General features: G+C 41.5%; 1 protein-coding gene across 4 annotated transcripts; it reads left to right on the top strand.

The window, feature by feature from the left end:
* Positions 1-1,460: 1,460 nt before the first annotated feature.
* LOC133577451 (uncharacterized) lies at positions 1,461-27,400 on the top strand. 4 transcript variants are annotated; one of them, XM_061931304.2, is made up of 10 exons: positions 1,461-1,761; positions 5,326-5,454; positions 11,813-11,902; positions 11,987-12,091; positions 12,148-12,297; positions 13,429-13,572; positions 13,644-13,796; positions 13,861-14,013; positions 26,599-26,724; positions 26,787-27,400. In XM_061931304.2, exons 1-10 carry the CDS (start codon positions 1,719-1,721, stop codon positions 26,837-26,839), a joined length of 1,146 nt encoding a protein of 381 aa, XP_061787288.1. In that variant the 5' UTR covers positions 1,461-1,718; the 3' UTR covers positions 26,840-27,400. The 4 variants fall into 4 exon arrangements, with proteins under 4 accessions (XP_061787288.1, XP_061787287.1, XP_061787286.1 ...); XM_061931303.2 differs by having other exon boundaries at positions 11,984-12,091; positions 13,864-14,013; XM_061931302.2 differs by having other exon boundaries at positions 11,984-12,091.
* Positions 27,401-27,706: the final 306 nt, after the last annotated feature.

Here is a 27,706-nt window from a genome sequence, read left to right as displayed (position 1 = left end):
TTATTTACACATATACACACACATAACACTCATCTACTCATTGTTAAGGGTTGAATTGTCCATCCTTGTTCTATTCTCTGTCACTATTTTTCTAACCATGCTGAACACCTGTCTCTGATGATGCATTGCTGTGTGGCACGCACAAAAGTGCTTTCATCAAATGCACTAGAGTCTGGAATCTTCCATCTCTCCCTAGCATGGCCCAAAACCGGTCAATCTTTGCTTCCTGAGGAAGATCTTCACTGCCAAGCACTTGGTAGTCCACTACTTCTTCCCGGAGGCTATCCAGGTCCAATCGCAGCTGCGGCTTGGAACTTACAAGCGTATTTCTTTATCTTACTCGTCGTCGCCATGGCTGTATCTTCCTCGTTCTTCTGCTTCGTCTCCTTGTTGTGTGCGCAGTTGTGCACTGCACTCTCTAAAATCCCTAGATGTTATTGTCACATGCATGTACAGTAGATGGCAGTATCGTCCTGTTTAAGAGTGTCACAACATTGCTGTTTACGGCAGACGAACTGCTTTACGGGAGACGAAAACGTGACTGCTGTTGTTGTGTGTTGTTATCGCGCTGGGAGGACGTTAATGAAACTGCCTAACAATAAACCTGTTATGTCCTCGGTTTCACCTATACGCTTATTTAGGTGTCTTAATTTAATAATAATCAGGCAACACGTTTCAACTCAATGCCTCGGATCGCTCCTGTTTATTAACAACTTGAGAGTCCAAACTCTCCCTCGCTCCCGTGACGTCACACACTGAACACATGCTACGGTGGCTCGGACATGACAAAACAGTACATGACAAAACCCACATAAGAAACCAAGAACTCGCCCTCGATCATTCTACAGTTATAACGTGATTGGGCAGGCACGCTGTTTATATTGTGGGAAAGCGGATGTGAAAACAGGCTGTTGACACGTCACTCAGGTCCGCGTGGAGCTGGAGGGGGCGTGGCCTCTAGCTCCACCTGAATTTCGAGAGATTTTCGGGAGAAAATTTGTCCCGGGAGGTTTTCGGGAGAGGCGCTGAATTTCGGGAGTCTCCCGGAAAATCCGGGAAGGTTGGCAAGTATGGCTTACGGACTGTATCCCTTGCAGACTGTATTGATATATAATGTAGGAACCAGAATATTAATAACAGAAAGAAACAACCCTTTTGTGTGAATGAGTGTAAATGGGGGAGGGAGGTTTTTGGGGTTGGTGCACTAATTGTAAGTGTATCTTGTGTGTTTTATGTTAATTTAAAAAAACCCAAAAATAAATAAATAAAAAAAACGATACCGATAATTAAAAAAACCGACACCGATAATTTCCAATATTACATTTTAAAGCATTTATCGGTCGATATTATCGGAAATCTCTAATAACAACATATGGTTGAAAAAAAAATCAGGAATAAAAAAAAAAATCCCAAAATATGTGACGTCATATTCAGGCGTCACCCGGAAGCAGCAAGTGATAACCGCATGTGGTGACGTCATCAATCGTCCGTTAAAGACTAGCCAGCGAATCAGTTGTGGAGGAGGCGAACATTTGCTGCGTCCTCCGACAGCCACAGCTATCCTCTCACCGGCTATCTTTTTAATATGCTTATCGCAGCAGTGAAATAATTCACCAGCCACTCATTTGGTGACATAACGGAGACTGAAACGCAAACGCCGCCTCAGCGCGCTAACGTCGCCGGAGTGCAACTAAGCTAGTAGTTCTGGCGCATTTCGGATGAGCATCCTGGCCTTATTTGAGCATGGACCGCAGCAGAACGGTACATAAGTCTACAGGTAGTCATCTCTTAAGTTCACTACATTATTTATTAATTTTCCTATTACTACATATACATACATTATTTATTTGGGGGGGGGGGGATAGGGAAATGTGTTGATACCAACAGTTAGCATGCACGCATTTAGCTCTGTGCTTAATCCACGTCATTTAAACATACATACGTAACCAAAACACGTATTTCTTTTTTGTCTGCACTACAACCCGTTATTTGTTAAAATAGGAAATATCCTACCCTTGTGCACCCCTGGGGCCCAAAACGGGAATTACACGTGTTCCTGAATCAATCAATCAATCAATGTTTATTTATATAGCCCTAAATCACAAGTGTCTCAAAGGGCTGCACAAGCCACAACGTCATCCTCGGTACAAAGCCCACATAAGGCCAAGGAAAAACTCACCCCAGTGGGACGTCGATGTGAATGACTGAGAAACCTTGGAGAGGACCGCATATGTGGGTCGAGTGGGTCTGACATAATATTGTGAGAGTCCAGTCCATAGTGGATCCAACATAATAGTAAGAGTCCAGTCCATAGTGGGGCCAGCAGGAAACCATCCCGAGCGGAGACGGGTCAGCAGCGCAGAGATGTTCCCAGCCGATGCACAGGCGAGCGGTCCACCTCGGGTCCCGACTCTGGACAGCCAGCACTTCATCCATGGTCACCGGACCTGTGAACCCCCCCTTCACAAGGAAGAGGGGAGCAGAGGAGAATAGAAAAGAAACGGCAGATCAACTGGTCTAAAAGGGGGGTCAATTTAAAGACTCGAGCAGTGGTTCTCAAAAGGGGGTACGCGTACCCCTGGGGGTACTTGAAGGTATGCCAAGGGGTAGGTGAGATTTTTTTTTAATATTCTAAAAATAGCAACAATTCAAAAATCCTTTATAAATGTAAATAAAAACCTATCTTTTTTTCCAAATAGTTCAAGAAAGACCACTACAAATGAGCAATATTTTGCACTGTTATACAATTTAATACATCAGAAACTGATGACATAGTGCTGTATTTTACTTCTTTATCTCTTTTTTTAATCAAAAATGCTTTGCTCTGATTAGGGGGTACTTGAATTTAAAAAAAATTCACGGGGGGTACATCACTGAAAAAAGGTTGAGAACCACTGGGCTAGAGTATACAAATGAGTTTTAAGATGGGACTTAAATGCTTCTACTGAGGTAGCATCTCTAATTGTTACCGGGAGGGCATTCCATAGTACTGGAGCCCGAATAGAAAACGCTCTATAGCCCGCAGACTTTTTTTGGGCTCTGGGAATCACTAATAAGCCGGAGTTCTTTGAACGCAGATTTCTTGCCGGGACATATGGCACAATACAATCGACAAGATAGGACGGAGCTAGACCGTGTAGTATTTTATATGTAAGTAGTAAAACCTTAAAGTCGCATCTTAAGTGCACAGGAAGCCAGTGCAGGTGAGCCAGTATAGGCGAAATATGATCAAACTTTCTTGTTCTTGTCAAAAGTCTAGCAGCCGCATTTTGTACCAATTGTAATCTTTTAATGCTAGACATAGGGAGACCCGAAAATAATATGTTACAGTAATCGAGACGAGACGTAACGAACGCATGAATAATGATCTCGGCGTCGCTAGTGGATGAAATAGAACGAATTTTAGCGATATTACGGAGATGAAAGAAGGCCGTTTTAGTAACACTCTTAAGGGTGATGGGTCAAATGCAGAGAATAATCTCGCCACACCTAGTGTGTGTGTGACAATCATTGGTACTTTAACTTTAACTTTAACTTTAATGTGTGATTCAAACGAGAGAGTTGGGTCGAAGATAATACCCAAATTCTTTACTGATTCGCCTTGTGTAATTGTTTGGTTGTCAAATGTTAAAGTGGTATTATTAAATAAATGTCGGTGTTTAGCAGGACCGATAATCAGCATTTCCGTTTTCTTGGCGTTGAGTTGAATCGATATGGTTGTTCTAGCATGAGAGCTTTGATGAGCGTAAATGAGTTGAAATTAGGGCTGGGCGATATGGCCTTTTTTTAACATCTCGATATTTTCAGGCCATGTCATGGTACACAATATATATCTCAATATTTTGCCTGAGCTTTGAATGAACACTTGATGCATATATTTACAGCAGTATGATGATTCTATGTCCATCCATCCATCTTCTTCCGCTTATCCGAGGTCGGGTTGCGGGGGCAGCAGCCTAAGCAGGGAAGCCCAGACTTCCCTCTCCCCAGCCACTTCGTCCAGCTCCTCCCGGGGGACCCCGAGGTGTTCCCAGGCCAGCCGGGAGAGATAGTCTTCCCAATGTGTCCTGGGTCTTCCCCGTGGCCTCCTACCGGTCAAACGTGCCCTAAACACCTCCCTTGGGAGGCGTTCGGGTGGCATCCTGACCAGATGCCCGAACCACCTCATCTGGCTCCTCTCCATGTGGAGGAGCAGCGGCTTTACTTTGAGCTCCCGCCGGATGACAGAGCTTCTCACCCTATCTCTAAGGGAGAGCCCCGCCACCCGGCGGAGGAAACTCATTTTGGCCGCTTGTACCCGTGATCTTGTCCTTTCGGCCATGTGTCTACATTAAACATTATTGTTCATACTGCATTTATATATGCTAATTTCAAACTTTAATGCAGAGAGGGAAATCACAACTAAGTCAATTGACCAAAACTGTATTTATTAAACAGTTATTAAGCATAGAATAGAAAGTAGTTTATTTATCCCTGAGGGAAATTCAGCACCACAGTTCGCTCACAATAGACAATAAATACTACACAGCATTATTCACATATTCACATGTGAATAATATAAATATATTATACATATATTCTACATTTAAGTGCAGTCAAGAAGGAACATATGCATTATACCAGTGGTTCTTAACCTTGTTGGAGGTACCGAACCCCACCAGTTTCATATGCGCATTCACCGAACCCGAACCGTAATCATAAAATGATGTTATTATATAAAAGAAATACTAATAAAGGTATATTTTACAAACAGAAAGTTAAAGGAATGTACACATGATCCCATGTTTACATCTCATTGTGCAACATGTGAATGTTTTAGTGGGAACTAAATGCGATATCTGAAAGGGGTACACATTATTTCCAAAGCAGGACCCCCCACCCACACCAATTCAGGAGTGTACACAATTTTGGAAATAAGAGCTAAAAGCATGTGGCCACTAAGGCTTTTAGATTGTGTAGACAATTTTAGTGCTGCACACGAGTTAATCCAGAAGAGTATTTTTTTTGTAGTAATCATGGTGGCTTACAATACTGTTTGTGTGTTTTTATCTATGGATCATTTGTGTTTGGACGTTGCTGCGTTTCTCTCCCCCTTGCTCCTTTACTTGTTACTAAAGGGACACAAGTATAATATACCATCTAATGTTGGTTTATAGATTATAAAAGAGCTATACAATCTACAACCGCCATTAAAACCCAGCCTCTGGATATTGGTGTACTAAAAATAAATAGTTATTTAAGCTATGAGTAGTCCAAAGGGTCTCGCATTTCTGATAGACTTTGTGGTTCCAGAACAATGGTTGAACATTTACCTTCATAATGCAGGCAAGGACTACTCCAGCTCTGATGACGACGTTCCTCTCGCGGAGCTCGTTGTGAAGCGCCCCACAAAGGAGAAGGCGTTGCCAGAGAACGTGAACAGCTCGAAAGAAGATTCTAAAGAGGACAGAAGTGGTAAGGACATTGAAGCTCCGCTATTGTTTAGGGTTACGTTCCGAAAACCCACTGCGAAAAACAAAAAAAAATACAAACGGACACACTTGTAATAAGAAAGCACTCTGAGAGCGCAGACATCCGCCAGGTCTTATCCCAATTGTAAAAAAAAAAGGTGTTAAATCCAGACTGTTTTATGTATTTCTGCCTTCAGAATGCCAATTTTAACTAATACCTCAAATTGTTTTGAACAGTATTTTTAACTTTTTTTTTGTGTCTCCAATATCAATTAAGTGTCTCCGAGTGCAGTCGTCCAAACAACGCTCACATGGCGCTTGAACAAATTCCTCCACTACTTCATCCATAAACACAAATACAAAAGCCCACTAAAGCTTAAAGGGGAACTGCACTTTTTTTTTTTAATTTTGCCTATCGTTCGCAATTATGAGAGACAAGAACACGCCTGTCTTTTTTTTTTTATTAGGATTTTAAAAGATGATAATAGACCAGTGGTTCTTAACCTTGTTGGAGGTACCGAACCCCACCAGTTTCATATGCGCATTCACCGAACCCTTCTTTAGTGAAAAATAAAAACTTTTTTTTTTTCAAATTCAAGACAAAGTTATATGTTTTTGTTAACACTTTAGTATGGGGGACATATTCTAAGTAACAAATACTTAATTTAGAGTTATTTGGTTAGGGTTAGAGCATGGGTGGGCAATTAATTTTTACTGAGGGCCGCATGAGCAACCCGAGCACTGCTGGAGGGCCACATCGACAATATTTCAATTAAATTTTGCTCAATATTATTTTTGATATACCGTAAGATAAATAATAATAATTAATAATAATAATAATACTTTCATTTAACCTAACGTAACTTTATACAAAAGCAGATTGCTTTTGATGGTTTTATTTTTAACACTGTCTTACACTACGCTTCCTGATGTACAATACAATGCAAAAATGTCAATTTCTGCACAGGGTTAATTTAAAGTTTATCCTGCATCTTCTTTAAAAGTCCAACATTTTTCCCCGTCAGATTTGGACAACCGTCTGTTGTCACACCTGCCAGCTTGTCCCATTTCAGTCCTAACATGTCCAAACACGCATTTACCTATGTGAACAAGTCATTACCTGTGGTTGTCCCTTTAAATTGACTGCATGGCTGCCAGCTCCTCCGTGATTTGAAAGTCTGCAGTTATCCCACGTAAGAAGATGAGCAGCTGGGCGGTGTTACGTACATCACAGCTCTCATCCAAAGCCAGCGAAAAACATTCAAAGTCGGCCGTTCTGTTCTTCAGCTGAAGCTCCAAGTTTCTCCAAATTCGTGCTGCAGTCTGCAGGTGTACCTACTGTTGTGGCCCTGCAGCGACTGCACCACGGATTTCATATTTCATTCATTCACAACTCCTCCAACACGAACATTATTGTTTTTGCACTTTTGGCTTCTTATTAAATAACTTTTTCAAATACATTCAATCTTGCACGTGGAAACTTTAAGTGTGGGCTTTAGTTGATATAACACTCCCGTCAGGGGGTGCATTCTACGCCGGGGGTGCATTATCTGGCACAACACCTGTTATATCAGTGCAACAGAGTCCAATAAGCACTCCTTAATAAACTCTCCGTCAGAAAACGCCTTACTTTTTCTGGCGATTTTGTGAGAAATGACTAAACTTGTCCTGACTGCTGCATTCTGGGGGTGTGAAATATGGCAAAAAGTCCTTGTTGGGTTTGCAGTTTTACCATCAACGCCTCAGTCTCTCTCGCGCACGCTTCATCGGACAGATTCCGGTATTTTTCCTCGTGCTTCGTCGTGTAGTGGCGATTCAAATTATATTCTTTAAACACAGCAAGCTGTGTACCACAAATTAAGCACACGGCTTTACCTTTAATTTCTGTAAAGAAGTACTTGGCAGTCCATGTCTTGTTGAAAACACGGCATTCGACATCAACTTTTCTCTTTTAAGCGTCTCATCACTTGTCGCTGTGCACCTTCACTCACAGGTTACACCCGGACATACGCCCATAAATAACACTTTTCAAAATAAAAGCAGTACAGTTGTATTGCGCGCACGACATAAATGTTTTTTGAACTTTATTTTGTAATTTGTGATTGCCGCTGTTCACATTCACTCACGCGCATACGTCCACACGGAAGTAATACAAATAACGCTTTTCAAAACAAAAGCAGCACCGTTGTATTGCACACTTGACATAGATACTTTTTAAAATGTATTTTGTAATTTATGATTGGCCTCACGCGGGCCGGACAGGGACGCACAAAAGGGCCGGATGTGGCCCGCGGGCCGCAGAATGCCCAGGTCTGGGTTAGAGGGTTAGGCTTATAATAAGGCCATGCCGAATAAGGCATTAATAAGTACTTAATAATGACTAGTTAAGATCCATGACTAGTTAAGAGCCAATATGTTACTAATTTGCATGTTAATAAGCAACTAATTAATGGTGCATATGTTCCCCATACTAAAGTGTTACCTTGTTTTTTTTACTGGTGCACAAAATGAACCGTGCATGAACATCACCTTGTTCAAACAACAAAACCAACACAGTGCATAAACTCACAACAAATTACACACCTGCAAATCAGTCAGCTGTTGCCGTATTCGTAATACGCCGATAGGGAGAAGTTTTTATTTACACGATGAGTCAGGTGTGTTTTGACCTCGGCCGAACCCCTAGGGTTCGATCGAACCCGGGTTAAGAACCACTGTAATAGACGCTCGGAAGATGCGGCTAGGAGTCACCTTTGTTGCCTTCAAAAGCCCTCTAAGACAACTTTAAAACCCTTCATCAACATTTTATATACACGCTGCAAATACCATATTTTTCGGAGTATAAGTCGCACCGGCAGAAAATGCATAATAAAGAAGGAAAAAAACCATATAAGTCGCACTGGAGTATAAGTCGCATTTTTTGGGGAAACTTATTTGATAAAACCCAACACCAAGAATAGACATTTGAAAGGCAATTTAAAATAAATAAAGAATAGTGAACAACAGGCTGAATAAGTGTACGTTATATGACGCATAAATAACCAACTGAGAAGGTGCCTGGTATGTTAACGTAACATATTATGGTAAGAGTCATTCAAATAACTATAACATATAGAACATGCTATACGTTTACCAAACAATCTGTCACTCCTAATCACTAAATCCCATGAAATCTTATACGTCTAGTCTCGTACGTGAATGAGCTAAATAATATTATTTGATATTTTACGGTAATGTGTTAATAATTTCACACAAGTCGCTCCTGAGTATACCGTAAGTCGCACCCCCGGCCAAACTATGAAAAAAACTGCGACTTATAGTCCGAAAAATACGGTGTATATATATATATATACTGTATGTTTTGGACCATAGAGGGCATCGGATTATAAAGCGCACTGCTGATGAATGGTCTATTTTTTTTTTATATATATATTAGGCCAGTGGTTATTGACCTTGTTGGAGGTACCGAACCCCACCAGTTTCATATGCGCATTCACTGAACCCTTCTATAGTGAAAAATAAAATGTTTGGTTTTTTCAAATTCAAGACAAAGTTATGTTTTTGGTAACAGTTTAGTATGGGGGACATATTCTAAGTAACAAAAACTTAATTTGGAGTTATTTGGTTAGGATTAGGGTTAGAGGGTTAGACTTATAATAAGGCCATGCCGAATAAGGCATTAATAAGTACTTAATAATGACTAGTTAAGAGCCAATATGTTACTAATTTGCATGTTAATAAGAAACTAATTAATGGTGAATATGTTCCCCATACTAAAGTGTTACCATGTTTTTTTACTGCTGCACAAAATGAACCGTACATGAACATCACCTTGTTCAAACAACAAAACCAACACAGTGCATAAACTCACAACAAATTACATACCTGCAAATCAGTCTGACTTCTGCTGTTGCCGTATCCGTAATACGCAGATAGGGAAAAGTTTTTATTTATACGATGAGTCGGGTGTGTCTTGACCTCCGCCGAACCCCTTAGTACCAGCTCCACTTCGGTGAGCTGGTACAAGTCCACTGATATCTCCATATTATTGTCCATTCTTCCTCAGATATACAGGACTGTCTCAGAAAATTAGAATATTGTGATAAAGTCCTTTTATTTTCTGTAATGCAACTAAAAACATGGAAATGTCATACATTCTGGATTCATTACACATCAACTGAAATATTGCAAGCCTTTTATTATTTTAATATTGCTGATTATGGCATACAGCTTAAGAAAACTCAAAAATCCCATCTCAAAAAATTTGAATATTTCCTCAGACCATGTAAAAAATAAAGATTTATAACAGCAAAACAAAATCAAACATTTGAAAATGTCAATTAATGCACTCAGTACTTGGTTGGGAATCCTTTTGCACGGATTACTGCACCAATGCGGCGTGGCATGGAGGCAATCAGCCTGTGGCATTGCTGAGGTGTTATGGATGCCCGGGATGCTTCAATAGCGGCCTTTAGCTCGTTTGCATTATTGGGTCTGGTGTCTTTCAGCTTCTTCACAATTCCCCACAAATTCTCTATGGGGTTCAGGTCAGGGGAGTTGGCAGGCCAATCGAGGACAGTAATGCCATGGTCAGTACACCAGTTATTGGTGGTTTTGGCACTGTGGGCACGTGCCAGATCATGCTGGAAATTGAAATCATCATCTCCATAGAGCCTTTCAACAGATGGAAGCATGTAGTGCTCTAAAATCTCTTGGTACACAGCTGCATTGACTCTGGACTTGATGAAACACAGTGGACCAACACCAGCAGCTGACATGGCTCCCCAAACCATTGCTGACTGTGGGAACTTCACACTGGATTTCAAGCAACTTGGATTTTGCTCCTCTCCAGCCTTCCTCCAGACTCTAGCGCCTTGACTTCCAAATGAAATGCAAAACTTGCTTTCATCTGAAAACAGGACTCTGGACCACTCTGCAACTGTCCAGTGCTTCTTTTCCATAGCCCAAGTCAGACGCTTCTTCCGTTGTCTTGAGTTCAGGAGTGGCTTGACCATGGGAATACGGCTACATGCTTTCATCTGTTGAAAAGCTCTATGGAGATGATGATTTCATTTTCCAGCATGATCCAGCAGTGCCAAAACCACCAGTAACTGGTGTACTGACCATGGCATTACTGTCCTCGATTGGCCTGCCAACTCCCCTGACCTGAACCCCATAGAGAATTTGTGGGGTATTGTGAAGAAGAAGCTGAAAGACACCAGACCCAATAATGCAAATGAGCTAAAGGCCGCTATTGAAGCATCCTGGGCATCCATAACACCTCAGCAATGCCAATGGCTGATTGCCTCCATGCCACGCCGCATTGATGCAGTAATCCGTGCAAAGGGATTCCCAACCAAGTACTGAGTGCATTAATTGACATTTTCAAATGTTTGATTTTGTTTTGCTGTTATAAATCTTTATTTTTTACTTAGTCTGAGGAAATATTAAAATTTTTTGAGATGGGATTTTTGTGTTTTCTTAAGCTATATGCCATAATCAGCAATATTAAAATAATAAAAGGCTTGCAATATTTCAGTTGATGTGTAATGAACCCAGAATGTATGACATTTTCATGTTTTTAGTTGCATTACAGAAAATAAAGGACTTTATCACAATATTCTAATTTTCTGAGACAGTCCTGTAGTTGTCCCTCCTTCCTTCTCCCATTTTGTTTTAATATATGAAGTTGAATATGATTTCAGATTCGACAGACCCTCATACAATGGTTCTATCAATAGTTTCTGAATTATTGGCTTTTGTAAACGGTTTAATCAAACATACATACATTTTTCACCTTCATATCAACACAATACTGCAAATATCGATAGAAGTCTTGGTTGAGCATTTTTTAATCTTTCATTACACTACATAAAGCTGTTATACCCTTAGATATACAGTCCTTGAATCCAGTTATTTAGGTGTACACTCTGAATCATAGGCACACCATTGAAGAACTGTAATATCATTCTCGAGTGTATTTCCACTCTTTAAGGATCCATTTCACCCATTGGTTATCATTGTTATTTATGTGGGTTTGTAGGTTGTCATCAACCAAGATTGCTTGTATGGGGATGGAGGGAATTTTTTCTCTAATATTTTTCAATTGAGCAACATATGACGGGCTTTGTATTTGTGTTTCTAAACATATTTGTTTTGTTCATCATGTTTTTGCTCACTTTGTCTCCCGCAGCGTCCAAAATGCATCTCAGACATTTATGCAAATTAGACAAGGACATTATTTTTTTCCCCATGGTAGAGAAATCTGCGATTATGCTGGGCTACGAATGCGAAATGGCAAATCGCTGCGATCCTCTGTATCTTTGTTGCGTTTTGATAACTTTGACCTATTCTCTCCTCAGATGATGAGCCGGTGGTTAAGATAAAAATGTCTTCAAGGAAGAAAGAGAACAAGTTGTCCACATTCCATAGCAAAAAATGGAAGAACGCAGGTGGATATGTCTCCTGATGTCACTGCTCTGTTTTGTTGGAACCTACGATTGTAAGTGTCTTCTGTGCTTGTGATCCGACAGCAGACGACAGCTCTGACAACGGCCCGTTGGTCAAAGCGAAAGTCTCGTCCAAATCTGGCAAGAAAAACGTCTCGACGCCGCCCAAGAAATCTACCATTAAGAAGAAAGGTAACCTCGACTTCCCGCTCTCCGTAGTTTGTTTTCTCAAGCTCTTTTTCTTCCAGAGTTGCGGGACGAGGACGCGAGTTCAGATGACGAGCCTCTGAGCGTACGTGCCAAGAAGCTGAAGCCTCAACACAAGGACATTTCGCCTGTGAGCACATCCCAAGCAGAAAATGAGGAAAAATCCAAAAGGAGTGCTGCAAAGAAAAGAGGTAATGAGACACATGTGAAACTCTTGTATGTTGACATAAAACATTTTTTTTTTCTGGGAGGGAAGAAGAAGGATCATTTTTGATTAAGGCTGTCAAGTGAATACTTTTTTAAATATCAGTTTAATTACAGTTCAAGAGTGTGTTTAATCACAAGTAATTTTTTTGCTTGCGTAAATAAAATTTGCTTTGCAAAATACCCCAATATTTGGATACAAATCCAATTTGGTAGTCAGAATGTCATACAGGAATGTTTTTTGAATGTTTTACTGAACTGCAAGTTATTGATTTGCTTAAAACTTGGTGACAGCAGGTATAGTCATAATTAAGTGCACATTTTGAAAGTCTTTGCAATAATATAGTCAACTAGGAACATATGTACAATATATTAAAAGGTGCTGTTCGCAACTTTCTCACAGTAACATTTTTCAAAGCAAAAAATATAACAACCACTGGCGAGCTTATGTTAACCATTAGTGGTTTACCAGAACACATTTGTTTGACAATTGCCTATATTTTTCGCATTTACAAAGTAATGTAATAAAATATTTTACCGGCCCGAATAAAATGATTGGTGTGTACGGCAGTCACTCACCCCGTTTCGTCAACACGTACGTGTAGGGAGCATGTGCAACACATGCAAAAGCAGTCCAAGAGAAGCAATGAACAATTAATTTGCAGTCATGTTATGATAGAATATACATTTAGTGACAGCCAACGCTAGCTATCCAAATTGCTATTATTAGCTAACAACACCTAAAGCTAATGCATGTGCATTAGCATTTTTGCCGGTTTCAGTTTGGAGCAAGCTGGTTCTCCCCATGCGTAGTGTGACGTGAACCTCCCAAAATATGGAACCTCGCAAACCGCAAAGGCTATGATTGGTCTGACCTTTTACACGATTTCCTGCGTGTATTCAAACACGTTCAGTGTGTGTGCCGCCCACCGTTGCAAATGTGTTCTCCTGCGATTTTGGATTAAGTGAATTGATTAATTTCAGTTGCACTAACACTCCCCTACTCTCCTTATTGGCATCATTCACTCGCAATGAAGGAAACTAACAAGCTAAATAGTCGATGACGAGTTATGGTTGACAGCCCTGACATAAACTGTAACGTTATTTGCTTTTGTCAGTCAAATATACAGAATCTTCCAACGAGAGCTCAGAGGATGAGCCGCTGGCGACCATTTTGAGGAGGAAAGCCATTGCCGCCCGTCAGCAGACGCCAGGAAACAGCAAGAAGAGCAGACCGAGGCGAGGTGGAAAAGCACGTAAAGGTAGGTGGTGTAAAATGTCACAAATGCTGGAAAGCGTCCATCTCAAACACTGACCTCTTGGATTCAAAAAGAGCCTCCATCCTCACACGACACCTCAGACGACGACACCGCCGCCGATGACACGCCACTGGTGACCCCCGTCGCCAAGCAGAGGAAGCCTGCCGAGGAAAAGAAAGTGAAAAAAAGTAGTCCATCGCAAGGCAGCGCATCTAAAAAGAGACGAGGTGTGCTTGGAAATGTGCAGGAAAAAAAAACCTCAACAAAACTTTTAACGCCGTCTCCTTGAAGCAGGTCAGTCTGACAACAGCTCGGACGACGAGCCTCTCATCAACCTGGTGAAGAAATCCCAAACGGAAAAGACATCAAAGCTGAAGAAACCAGCCTCTGCTCTGAAGAAGAAGGTGGCGACTCCCAAAGCAGGCAAAAAGAAGCTCCTGCAAGGTACAGTAAATGTTATAGCCCTCTACGCGAGTTGACATTTTGATATTTATCGGTTATGGCTTTTCTTTTTTAAAACTACAACAGAACTACACCAGCAGATACAATACATATACAGTAGAGATGTCCGATATCGGCCGATAAATGCTTTAAAATGTAGTATCGGAAAATATCGGTATTGTTTTTTTTATTATCCGTATCGTTTATTTTTTATTTTTTATTAAATCAACATAAAAAACACAAGATACACCTACAATTAGTGCACCAACCCAAAAAACCTTTCTCCCCCATTTACACTCATTCACACTCATTCACACAAAAGGGTTGTTTCTTTCTGTTATTAATATTCTGGTTCCTACATTATATATCAATATATATCAATACAGTCTGCAAGGGATACAGTCCGTAAGCACACATGATTGTGCGTGCTGCTGGTCCACTAATAGTACTAACCCATTCATCCATCCATTTTCTACCGCTTATTCTCTTCGGGGTCGCGGGGGGCGCTAAAGCCTATCTCAGCTACAATCGGGCGGAAGGCGGTGTACACCCTGGACAAGTCGCCACCTCATCGCAGGGCCAACACAGATAGACAGACAACATTCACACTCCCATTCACACACTAGGGCCAATTTAGTGTTGCCAATCAACCTATCCCCAGGTGCATGTTTTTGGAAGTGGGAGGAAGCCGGAGTACCCGGAGGGAACCCACGCAGTCACGGGGAGAACATGCAAACTCCACACAGAAAGATCCCGAGCCCGGGACTGAACCCAGGACTACTCAGGACCTTCGTATTGTGAGGCAGACGCACTAACCTTTAACAGTTAATTTTACTCATTTTCATTAATTACTAGTTTCTATGTAACTGTTTTTATATTGTTTTACTTTCTTTTTTATTCAAGAAAATGTTTTTAATTTATTTATTTGTATTTTATTTGATTATTTAAAAAAAAAAAAGGACCTTATCTTCACCATACCTGGTTGTCCAAATTAGGCATAATAATGTGTTAATTCCTCCTCTCTGAGCTGCCACCTTAACGTGGTAGAGGAGTTTGCGTGTCCCAATGATCCTAGGAGCTATGTTGTCCGGGGGCTTCTATGCCCCCTGGTAGGGTCTCCCAAGGCAAACTGGTCCTAGGTGAGGGATCAGACAAAGAGCAGCTCGAAGACCTCTATGAAGAACACGAACAAGGAACCCAGATTTCCCTCGCCCGGACGCGGGTCACCGGGGCCCTCCTCTGGAGCCAGGCCCGGAGGTGGGGCACGATGGCGAGTGCCTGGTGGCCGGGCCTGTCCCCATGGGGCCCGGCCGGGCACAGCCCGAAGAGGCAACGTGGGTCCCCCCTCCAATGGGCTCACCACCCATAGCAGGGGCCATAGAGATCGGGTGCAGTGTGAGCTGGGCGGCAGCCGAGGGCAGGGCACTTGGCGGTCCGATCCTCGGCTACATAAGCTAGCTCTTGGGACGTGGAACGTCACCTCGCTGGGGGGGAAGGAGCCTGAGCTAGTGCGTGAGGTGGAGAAGTTCCGGCTAGATATAGTCGGACTCACTTCGACGCACAGCAAGGGCTCTGGAACCAGTTCTCTTGACAGGGGCTGGACTCTCTTCCACTCTGGCGTTGCCGGCATTGAGAGGCGACGGGCTGGGGTGGCAATTCTTGTTTCCCCTCGGCTCAAAGCCTGCACGTTGGAGTTCAACCCGGTGGACGAGAGGGTAGCCTCCCTCCGCCTTCGGGTGGGGGGACGGGTCCTGACTGTTGTTTGCGCTTACGCGCCCAACGGCAGTTCAGATTACCCACCCTTTTTGGATTCACTAGAGGGAGTACTGGAGAGTGCTCCCCCGGGTGATTCCCTCGTTCTACTGGGGGACTTCAACGCTCATGTTGGCAACGACAGTGAAACCTGGAGAGGCGTGATTGGGAAGAATGGCCGCCCGGATCTGAACCCGAGTGGTGTTTTGTTATTGGACTTTTGTGCTCGTCACGGATTGTCAATAACAAACACCATGTTCAAACATAAGGGTGTCCATATGTGCACTTGGCACCAGGACACCCTAGGCCGCAGTTCCATGATCGACTTTGTAGTTGTGTCATCGGATTTGCGGTCTCATGTTTTGGACACCCGGGTGAAGAGAGGGGCGGAGCTTTCTACCGATCACCACCTGGTGGTGAGTTGGCTGCGATGGTGGGGGAGGATGCCGGACAGACCTGGCAGGCCCAAACGCATTGTGAGGGTTTGCTGGGAACGCCTGGCAGAGTCTCCTGTCAGAGAGAGTTTTAATTCCCACCTCCGGAAGAACTTTGAACATGTCCCGAGGGAGGCGCTGGACATTGAGTCCGAGTGGACGATGTTCCGTACCTCTGTTGTCGAGGCGGCCGATTGGAGCTGTGGCCGCAAGGTAGTTGGTGCCTGTCGTGGCGGTAATCCTAGAACCCGTTGGTGGACACCGGCGGTGAGGGATGCCGTCAAGCTGAAGAAGGAGTCCTATCGGGTTCTTTTGGCTCATGGGACTCCTGAGGCAGCAGACAGGTACCGACAGGCCAAGCGGTGTGCGGCTTCAGCGGTCGCGGAGGCAAAAACTCGGACATGGGAGGAGTTCGGTGAGGCCATGGAAAAAGACTTCCGGACGGCTTCGAAGCAATTCTGGACCACCATCCGCCGCCTCAGGAAGGGGAAGCAGTGCAGTGTCAACACCGTGTATGGTGGGGATGGTGCTCTGTTGACCTTGACTGCGGATGTTGTGGATCGGTGGAGAGAATACTTCGAAGACCTCCTCAATCCTACCAGCACGTCTTCCTATGAGGAAGCAGGGCCTGGGGAATCTGTGGTGGGCTCTCCTATTTCTGGGGCTGAGGTTGCCGAGGTAGTTAAAAAGCTCCTCGGTGGCAAGGCCCCGGGGGTGGATGAGATCCGCCCGGAGTTCCTTAAGGCTCTGGATGTTGTGGGGCTGTCTTGGTTGACAAGACTCTGCAACATCGCGTGGACATCGGGGGCGGTACCTCTGGATTGGCAGACCGGGGTGGTGGTTCCTCTCTTTAAGAAGGGGAACCGGAGGGTGTGTTCCAACTATCGTGGGATCACACTCCTCAGCCTTCCCGGTAAGGTCTATTCAGGTGTACTGGAGAGGAGGCTACGCCGGATAGTCGAACCTCGGATTCAGGAGGAACAGTGTGGTTTTCGTCCTGGTCGTGGAACTGTGGACCAGCTCTATACTCTCGGCAGGGTCCTTGAGGGTGCATGGGAGTTTGCCCAACCAGTCTACATGTGCTTTGTGGACTTGGAGAAGGCATTCGACCGTGTACCCCGGGAAGTCCTGTGGGGAGTGCTCAGAGAGTATGGGGTAACGGACTGTCTTATTGTGGCGGTTCGCTCCCTGTATAATCAGTGTCAGAGCTTGGTCCGCATTGCCGGCAGTAAGTCGGACACGTTTCCAGTGAGGGTTGGACTCCGCCAGGGCTGCCCTTTGTCACCGATTCTGTTCATAACCTTTATGGACAGAATTTCTAGGCGCAGTCAGGGCGTTGAGGGTATCTGGTTTGGTGGCTGCAGGATTAGGTCTCTGCTTTTTGCAGATGATGTGGTCCTGATGGCTTCATCTGGCCAAGATCTTCAGCTCTCACTGGATCGGTTCGCAGCCGAGTGTGAAGCGACTGGGATGGGAATCAGCACCTCCAAATCCGAGTCCATGGTTCTCGCCCGGAAAAGGGTGGAGTGCCATCTCCGGGTTGGGGAGGAGATCTTGCCCCAAGTGGAGGAGTTCAAGTACCTCGGAGTCTTGTTCACGAGTGAGGGAAGAGTGGATCGTGAGATCGACAGGCGGATCGGTGCGGCATCTTCAGTAATGCGGACGCTGTATCGATCCGTTGTGGTGAAGAAGGAGCTGAGCCAGAAGGCAAAGCTCTCGATTTACCGGTCGATCTACGTTCCCATCCTCACCTATGGTCATGAGCTTTGGGTCATGACCGAAAGGACAAGATCACGGGTACAAGCGGCCGAAATGAGTTTCCTCCGCCGGGTGGCGGGGCTCTCCCTTAGAGATAGGGTGAGAAACTCTGTCATCCGGGGGGAGCTCAAAGTAAAGCCGCTGCTCCTCCATATCGAGAGGAGCCAGATGAGGTGGTTCGGGCATCTGGTCAGGATGCCACCCGAACGCCTACCTCGGGAGGTGTTTCGGGCACGTCCGACCGGTAGGAGGCCACGGGGAAGACCCAGGACACGTTGGGAAGACTATGTCTCCCGGCTGGCCTGGGAACGCCTCGGGATCCCCCGGGAGGAGCTGGACGAAGTGGCTGGGGAGAGGAAAGTCTGGGCTTCCCTGCTTAGGCTGCTGCCCCCGCGACCCGACCTCGGATAAGCGGAAGAAGATGGATGGATGGATGGAATGTGTTAATTCCACGACTGTATGTATCGGTATCGGTTGATATCGGTATCGGTAATTAAAGAGTTGGACAATATCGAATATCGGCAAAAAGCCATTATCGGACATCCCTAATATACAGTATTTAGTCTTTAAAACAGGGGTGTCCAACTCATTTTAGCTCGGTGGCCACATGGAGGAAAATCTCTTCCCAAGTGGGCCGGACTTTTTAAATCATGGCATAATAACTTAAAAATAAAGACAACTTTAGATTGTTTTCTTTGTTTTACTTTGGCCCAAAAATAGAGCAAGCACAATCTGAAAATGTACATATCACAAATAATCCTCTTGACAAAACGCTTCGTTAGTTGAAATTTCTGATCAAAAGAAATAAGTGCAGTTTCAAAAACACAACAATGAACTTAGACTTTGTCTTAGTGTATCTACAAAGCTAACCATTGAACTAAGTCACAGCCTATCTGGAATTGCACACAATTTAAAACAGATACTGTATAATGAAAAACCTTGTTTGTCATTTCCACGTATTAATTCTGTGCTAAGTCAACACACCATATGCAACGCCTGTTTCGGTAGACGATTGTTTATGAACGGCACCCAGATTTTTTTACTTACACTATGTTATCATTAGTCTAATGATATACTGCAGGGGTGCTCACACTTTTTCTGCAGGCGAGCTACTTTTCAATTGATCAAGTCGTGGGGATCTACCTCATTCATATATATAATTTATATTTACTTATTTATGAAACATGTTTTTGTTAACAAGTTAAAGGTGTTTAATGATAATACAAGCATGTTTAAAACATAGTTAATATTGTTAATAAGTTAAAGGTGTTTAAAGATAATGCAAGCATGTTTAACACATATAGTTAATATTGTTAACAAGTTAAAGGTGTTTAATGATAATACAAGAATGTTTAACACATATAGTTAATATTGTTAATAAATTAAAGGTTTAATGATAATACAAGCATGTTTAACACATATAGTTAATATTGTTCAGAAGTTAAAGGTGTTTAAAGATAATACAAGCATGTTTAACACATATAGTTAATATTGTTAATAAGTTAAAGGTGTTTAATGATAATACAAGCATGTTTAACACATATAGTTAATGTTGTTAATAAATTTAAGGTGTTTAATGATAATACAAGCATGTTTAACACATATAGTTAATATTGTTAACAAGTTAAAGATGTTTAATGATAATGCAAGCATGTTTAACACATATAGTTAATATTGTTAACAAGTTAAAGGTGTTTAAAGATAATACAAGCATGTTTAACACATATACCGGTAGTTAATATTGTTAATAAGTTAAAGGTGTTTAATGATAATACAATCATGTTTAGCGCATATAGATTCCTTTCTTTCATGAAGACAAGAATATACGTTGGTGTATTACCTGATTCTGATGACTTGCATTGATAGGAATCAGACAGTGGTGCTGATAAGGTCCGCATTTTCGAATGGAGGAGAAAAAAAGTCCTCCTTTCTGTCCAATACCACATGAAAGTGGTTGGTTTTTGGCATCTTATTTATCCAGCTTCCGTACTCCTTTGTATACACTTTACAAGAAATACATTGTCGGCAAACTCCGTAGCTTGCTAGCTTGTGCACGCAAGCTTTCTGAGACTCTTATTTTGGTAGCGCAAGCAGGATGAAGCAGCGCTTTTATTGTGCAACTGTGCAGTCGGTCTTTGGAGTTTTGACGACAGGTACGGCGCCAGAGTCTGTTGAAATAAAGTGTTTCTCGCCTTCCAGTCGGTAATTTTAATGAGCTGGCAGCAGCCAGCGTCATCTCAGAAGACCCTCGGGTGCCGTGAATGTCAATCAAGTGACGAAAGTGACGTCATAGTGAAGATTTATGATCGCTCATTTTTAGGACTATTTTTTTAATGCATGGCTGGTGATCGACTGACACACCCTCCAGATCGACCGGTAGCTCGCGATCGACGTAATGAGCACCCCTGATATACTGAATACGCGTATTAACAGTACCGTAACTACCGTATATAGAGTGGGTGACTGTTTATTTGGACAAGTCAAGTTGTTCTTACCATTCAGTAGAACAGTTGTTCTCTAAAACTTGTAGTATTGGTGCACTAAAAGAAAAAAAGGGAGAAAGAGTCATTGCAAAAAGTACTAATTTAATACATAACACTGGTCAGCAGCACAAAGGCAATGCATTAGCAAACAATTCATGATATGCACATTCACAATAGCACTGCAAGATTATAATCGCGGACAATCTTGATAGCACACCTGATAGTTACAGTAATCGTAGCCGTCACACACACTGCAGCACAATATAACATTTCACATACACGTCACTGCACGCAAATAACGGCGCCCCCAAAAGAAAAAAAAGCTGGCACAATAGCATAGGGCTATACATTAACAGTTAATTAATACTTCTACTTCGAACCCGGCCTCGTTCCGTGCCGCGGAAAAAGCAGCGGTCAAAACAGCGGTGGGATCCAACACAACTCGTGGGACGGCTCACTCACCCATCCTTGGCATACAGTTTGTAGCATTGACGGAGCTGTGTCCAATACAGTCCAGTCGGCGATGCGGCCTCAAAGTCCTCCAATGTGGACCAAACACTTTGAAATGGCCAAAGTCCAGCGCGACATTGCGGGTTAACGTAGCCACTTGATGGTGTACGGAAAAAGTCACTTAACTTTTTAGCTGAATAGCCTGGCCCGGCATGTTCAAGCTTCAGTCAGTTAGCCAAGTGGACTTCCAGCACAGCATTTACGAGGCCGTTGTTTGCGGCGTCCTGCCGAACGAACGTGTTTCTCCTTGATTGATTGATGGAGACTTTTATTAGTAGGTTGCACAGTGAAGTACATATTCCGTACAATTGACCACTGAATGGTAACACCCGAATAAGTTTTTCAACTTGTTTAAGTCGGGGTCCACCTAAATTGATTGGTCGGGGTCCACTTAAATTGATTAGTCGGGGTCCACTTAAATTGATTAGTCGGGATCCATTTAAATTGATTTTTCAATTCAAAAAGTCCTTCACAAAAAAAATGCTTTCCTCTCTCCTCTCTCTAATCATACACACCTTTTGACAATCACATTGCACACTGTTCACATTGCCTCTGACTGACCAGTAAAGTTGCCGCTACCTGAAGATGCGTTCAGGGTCAGTGGTAAAAAGCAGTTTGTGATAATATTGCAATTTAAAATGGCTATTTTAACATTAACAAGACACACCATAACACTTTGTTTTTACTCTACTATTACTAGATGTAAAGCGAAAATATTTCAGAACATTAAGTTTAATAAAGTAAATACTAGGTAAATAGTATTGTAGTAGAATTACCACGCCTATGATTACAAAAATATTGTACATAGAAATGGGGTATTTGTGCGCATATCACAATACCCTGGCGTCACACATACAAACAGAGAAAGAAACTATTCAAGAGGGTTGACTTACACTCTGCATCCACTATTCTCTTTTTTAACAGAGACATTTTGGGCATAAGGGTGCCAAAGAACGATGTGTTCAAAGCAGAATATGTAAAACGGCAAGTGGTCAAAGCCTTTTCAGCGGCCGAATTTTCGGTGCATCACTGGTCAATAGTGCGCAAATAATAGGTTGTACTAGTGATGGGTCCGGCAATACCGATGCATCGGCGCATGCGTCGAGCTCATAGAGCGAAACCCTGTGTCAGTGCGCAAACCGCTTTTAGAAAGTCACGTGACCGATCATGAGCTGTTTCGGTCACGTGACCGATACGCGAACTGTGTCGCACTGACGCCTCCTCTGTGGCCTGTGAGCGTGTCTTTTCTACAGCCGGAGAAATAATAACTAAGAAGAGAAATCGTCTAAAATTTAATACGTTGAAAAAACTGGTTTTTTTTCAAATAAAAATGTGAAAAATTAAAAAAAAAAAATCCCAGTCCACAAGCTTCCTCATTCACAACACGTTCTCTTAGATTTCCATGTTATGATACATGTTCACATTATTTATTGACTGTATCTTAAAAAGATAAAAATATATTTTTATTTAAATGAAGATATGAAATAATCCTAAATGAAATACAATGACTTGGTTTATATTATTGTATATACTAGGTCATAAAATCAGTGTCAGTTGAGTCGGTCCATAGGTTGCCTGTAGGGATTTTTAATGTCCAGCAGATGTCAGTATTTAGTGACACAGTATCGACACAGTATCAATACAATTTTGCAATGTGTCGAAACGCTTCATGACGCCTCATCAACCCTTCACTAGGTTATACGTAATAAATAAAGATATATTTTGATTCTGAAGAAGTAGCGATTGTTGAAGGACCAGAATTGACGCTTTGGCGTATTTGCTTACATGTTATGTCAATTGCGTTAGTTGTTTACGTAAGTGAGTTGAAAAATGAAGCTAACGTAGCTCCACACTGATGTCCGTGTCTCCTTTACTTAACTGCCATAAAAAGATTAGAACCATCTCAAATATATTACACTATGTGTATTAATTGATACATTATATTACTTTAATTTATTTGCACGTAAAAATCTAATTTTTAAGGTGACTTTTATTTTACTTTGTAGTAAGAGTTGCGACTTCCTTGTTCATTTACTGAATCGGGTCAACTTCCTTTGATTTCACTCTATCAAATTGTGCATGCAAGTGACGTCGAGGTAGGGCTGGGCAATATGGCAACAAAAATTATCATGATTAATTTTTTCATATCATCCGATCTCGATTAATATCACAATTGTTTATTTTCTATTAAAGGCGCCGTGTCCCATGCTGGATTATACCGAGTACCGTTGCATCCCTACTGTTTACTAACGCAGTATCTTATAACAGATATTTCCACCATGTTTGATCGAGGTAATATATGCCAACATCTAACAACTGTCATTTTGTTCATATCTATGATTGTGTTTACTAGAGGTGCAATGGTACAGGTAACCCAGATTGTGGAGTTTTTTAAAACTCAAATACTGTAGTTTATCTTGAATAAAAAAGTACATTAAATTGCAGTTTGAATTTGAGGTACTTTAAAATATCGTGTACCAACACATAAAACATGTTTGATGATTATTTCAGGAACAAAATGTGATTTGAACAAAAAGTGTCTGCAGAGTTTGTTAGTACATGTTATATCTGAGGAGTTGAATTTTTGAAAACACAAACAATACGTCTGATTTAAAAATATTTAGATTTAAAAATGTCTTTTTATAAATAAATTAGCAGGTGTGTTATTCTCTGTGGGGACCAATACAGTAGTTCAGTCACTAGGGACGGCGTGGCGCAGTGGAAGAGTGGCCGTGCGCAACCCGAGGGTCCCTGGTTCTATCCCCACCAAGTACCAACCTCGTCATGTCCGTTGTGTCCTGAGCAAGACACTTCACCCTTGCTCCTGATGGGTGCTGGTTAGCGCCTTGCATGGCAGCTCCCTCCATCAGTTTGTGAATGTGTGTGTGAATGGGTAAATGTGGAAGTAGTGTCAAAGCGCTTTGAGTACCTTGAAGGTAGAAAAGCGCTATACAAGTACAACCCATTTATCATTTATTTATTTACAAAAACATTCTGTGTCTGCATGCAAGTCATCATGCAGGACAGGATTAATGTTGAGCTGCAGTGAGACTAAAGTATGTCATTAAAGTGACAAAATAAAATATCGTTGTGCACATGGACACAATTAATCAGATTAAAAGCCTAGCCGGAATAAAAATGCTTCATGTAAACACGCCATTCGGAATATTCTGACCCGATCACACACGTTCGGATCAAAATTTCCTTCCAGTCGAGATGGGTGGTTTGTTTATGCCAATAGTCATTCGGATTGGAGCGAATGTAAACACTTCTTCTTAAGTTTGGGTCAAAATTATCCTTACTGCGCATGTCTGTGACCTAAGCTATATTTTAGTGGTGGAGGGTGGACTTTATAAATTAAATAGTCTCGGAAAGGTGCGATTGTCTTGCTGTTGTTTCTCCCCATTGAACATGTACAGAAGTAGCGTTATATTCTGTCGTTTGTTGCTTAATACTGAGACTAGCAAAAACAAAAGTATGGTCTGGAGCAGGGGTCACCAACCTTTTTGAAAAGAGAAAAACTAGCTAATTTGAATCTTTTTGAAAAAATTTAAAAAAGAATTTATGGAACATCATTAGTAATTTTCCCTGATTAAGATTAATTTTAGAATTTTGATGACATGTTTTAAATAGGTTAAAATCCAATCTGCACTTTGTTAGAATATATAACAAATTGGACCAAGCTATATTTCTAACAAACACAAATCATTATTTATTCTAGATTTTCCAGAACAAAAATTTTAAAAGAAATTCAAAAGACTTTGAAATAAGATTTAAATTTGATTCTACAGATTTTCTAGATTTGCCAGAATATTTGTTTTGAATTTTAATCATAATAAGTTTGAAGAAATATTTCACAAATATTCTTCGTCGAAAAAACAGAAGCTAAAATGAAGAATTAAATTAAAATTAATTTATTATTCTTTACAATAAAACATTTTTTTTTACTTGAACATTGATTTAAATTGTCAGGAAAGAAGAGGAAGGAATTTAAAAGGTAAAAAGATGTGTTTAAAAATCCTAAAATCATTTTTAAGGTTGTATTTTTTCTCTAAAATTGTCTTTCTGAAAGTTGTAAGAAGCAAAGTAAAAAAATAAATGAATTTATTTAAACAAGTGAAGACCAAGTCTTTAAAATATTTTCTTGGATTTTCAAATTCTATTTGAGTTTTGTCTCTCTTAGAATTAAAAATGTCGAGCAAAGCGAGACAAGCTTGCTAGTAAATAAATAAAATTTAAAAGATAGAGGCAGCTCACTGGTAAGTGCTGCTATTGGAGCTATTTTTAGAACAGGCCAGCGGGCGACTCATCTGGTCCTTACGGGCGACCTGGTGCCCGCGGGCACCGCGTTGGTGACCCCTGGTCTGGAGTGTCATGTGTCGATGGACCAATAAAAGGAGGGATCCATTTGTCGTCTCAACAAGCTATTTTATTCATGGCCTTACAGCTACTCCAAGTGCTAACTGCTAGCCTAAGGCACACGTACACACAATGTTGCAACATGAAGACGCGACCTGATGACGTCACGTCTGCGACAACAGAAACTACAGCAACCCGTACATATTAGAACATGGGGGGCACAGAACAGCTCCATTTCAAAAAGAGAGGTAAAACAAAAGTAGCAAATAGAAGAAAAAAATGTATAGATAAATAAATAACGTGACAACGTTGGACAAGCAGAAATGAACAGAGCCATGTTTGTTTACGGCTCCTACTTCTGTTTACAGTTTGTGCTGCACATGGCAAAATAAAGTAGTTCGATTTAAGGTGTGATGCAGGAATATATTATATATATATATATATATACATATATATATATATATATAATATATATATATTATATATATATATATATATACATATATATATATATATATATATATATATATAATATAATCCAATATTTTTTTTCAGGGTGCATGTACACAGTAACATTCTAACCCCAATTAAAATCAGATTAAATACATTTTGCCCATGTACACGTGACTATTGTTGTGTTTTAACTTCTGTGCCAGTGTAGTGTTAAGACACATTTCTTTATTTTATTCTTCTGGGCTGCACTTTCAGCTGAGTAATGGGGAAGAGGCACAACACTGATTGGATATTATTTACGTCGTGAGGAGCCCGACTTTCGCGACGGTAGAACGAGACGGTTGCGCACCCACACATACACAAACACATTCACGCAAGCATACACAAACACACACAGGATCGCAGTCAATAAATGCGGATTATTCCGTGCAGGATTATACCGATCTTCGTTGCATCCCTGTTTACTATTGCGGTATCTTCCAAAATAAATTTCCGCCATGTTTGACCGAGGTAATATATGCTAACAGCTGATCACCGTGATCAAACTCAAATTAATCATGTTTATATAATCGCATAGCCCTACGTCAAGGTCATATTGGGGCCTGTGCGCGTTTATACTGGAGTCTGATAAAGATCACATTTTACTTGCAGTGTCAGCTGGAATAAATCAGATTTAGTTCAGTTTGGCCTGCAATGGAAACATAGTCCTAGACAACTAATAATTGGTGTAAACCCTGGAAAAAAAATATTGGTCGATTTGTAGTAAATGTCACTCATTTTGGTACATGCTGGCAATACAACGCCACACCACAGTGAACCTCACTTTTGTGTTCCGTCAGCTGGCAGCTCAGACGACGAACCTTTAATGGAAGCATTCAAACATCCTCAAGTGACCAAGAAGCTCACCATCAAACTGGAGAGGTGTGAGATTAAGGAAGCTGCTGCCACAGGAAGTCAAAACAGAGGTAGGTGTTTGTAAAAGCGTCACGACGCCGGAATAAAACAACGTTTTTACTCCTGAACCCAGAATGGCGAGTTGCCGAGGAGCCCAACGAACAACTGTTGGAGAGCTCAGAGTAAAAGGAAAATATGTTATTTATGTTTGAGTGTTTACCATATGAGGGACTCCTAGTGGTTTTGAACCAGATTAGTTTGAGAAGCTTTTAGAGAGAGTCCCTCCTAAACAGTGTTGTTGGGGAAAAAAACATGTTTTGTATGTAAACGAGTCAATTTGTTGGCTCCAGTTTTTAAGTTTGGGACCAAACGTTTTCAGTTTGACTCCAAACACCACTTGCTTTTATGTGCACACCCGCATGTTTCTTAAATGTTTTACTATTTGTGCCAATTGTTTGATTCTAGTGGTTTCCTTTATTGTTCACAACGAAGAAAACTGTGAAGTTGCACACCAATATTTGCATCTTTTTTCTTCAATAATTGAATGTACGTTTAGCATGATTTAGTGTTAAATTAAACATACAAGCAATGAATGAGTTGTCTTATTGTACTTAAAAAACAAAAACAAAACAACATTTAGCTTTGTTCACACTGCAGGTCAATTCTGATTTTTTTGCCCATATGCAACCTGTATCGGATTTTTTAATGTCAGTGTGAACAGTGCAATAATAAATTTTTCATATCCGACCCAGGCCTCTTTTGTATGTGGAAATAAGTTGTGTATATATAAGCGATGCGTCTTCAACGTGAACACCATACCTGCCAACTACTCCGGTTTTCCCGTAATTAGTACGGTTTTCATCAACCTATTCCGGGTTATGGTTGCAGTGATAAAAAATATGTTTTTTCATTAATTAAAAAAAAATTATCGCGTAACAACAATGACAATCGACACTGCTTCCCGTAACTTCCTATCGAGCCATTCCGAATGCCATGCGCGAGGCTATTTATAGCACCGCTGCCAAGGCACCAGTTGCCCATTGTTTCCAAACG

This window comes from Nerophis lumbriciformis, linkage group LG37 (assembly GCF_033978685.3).
Source record: "Nerophis lumbriciformis linkage group LG37, RoL_Nlum_v2.1, whole genome shotgun sequence".
Taxonomy (NCBI): Eukaryota; Metazoa; Chordata; class Actinopteri; order Syngnathiformes; family Syngnathidae; genus Nerophis; species Nerophis lumbriciformis.
This window is presented reverse-complemented; position numbering and strand designations above follow the sequence as displayed.

Excerpts from the sequence above, each read along its gene's own strand:
- LOC133577451 (XM_061931302.2), top strand. The coding sequence starts at position 1,719 with ATGAGCATCCTGGCCTTATTTGAGCATGGACCGCAGCAGAACG. Across the intron at positions 12,298-13,428 it reads GAGTGCTGCAAAGAAAAGAG|TCAAATATACAGAATCTTCC; the intron begins GTAATGAGACAC and ends TGCTTTTGTCAG. Across the intron at positions 14,014-26,598 it reads CAAAAAGAAGCTCCTGCAAG|CTGGCAGCTCAGACGACGAA; the intron begins GTACAGTAAATG and ends GTGTTCCGTCAG.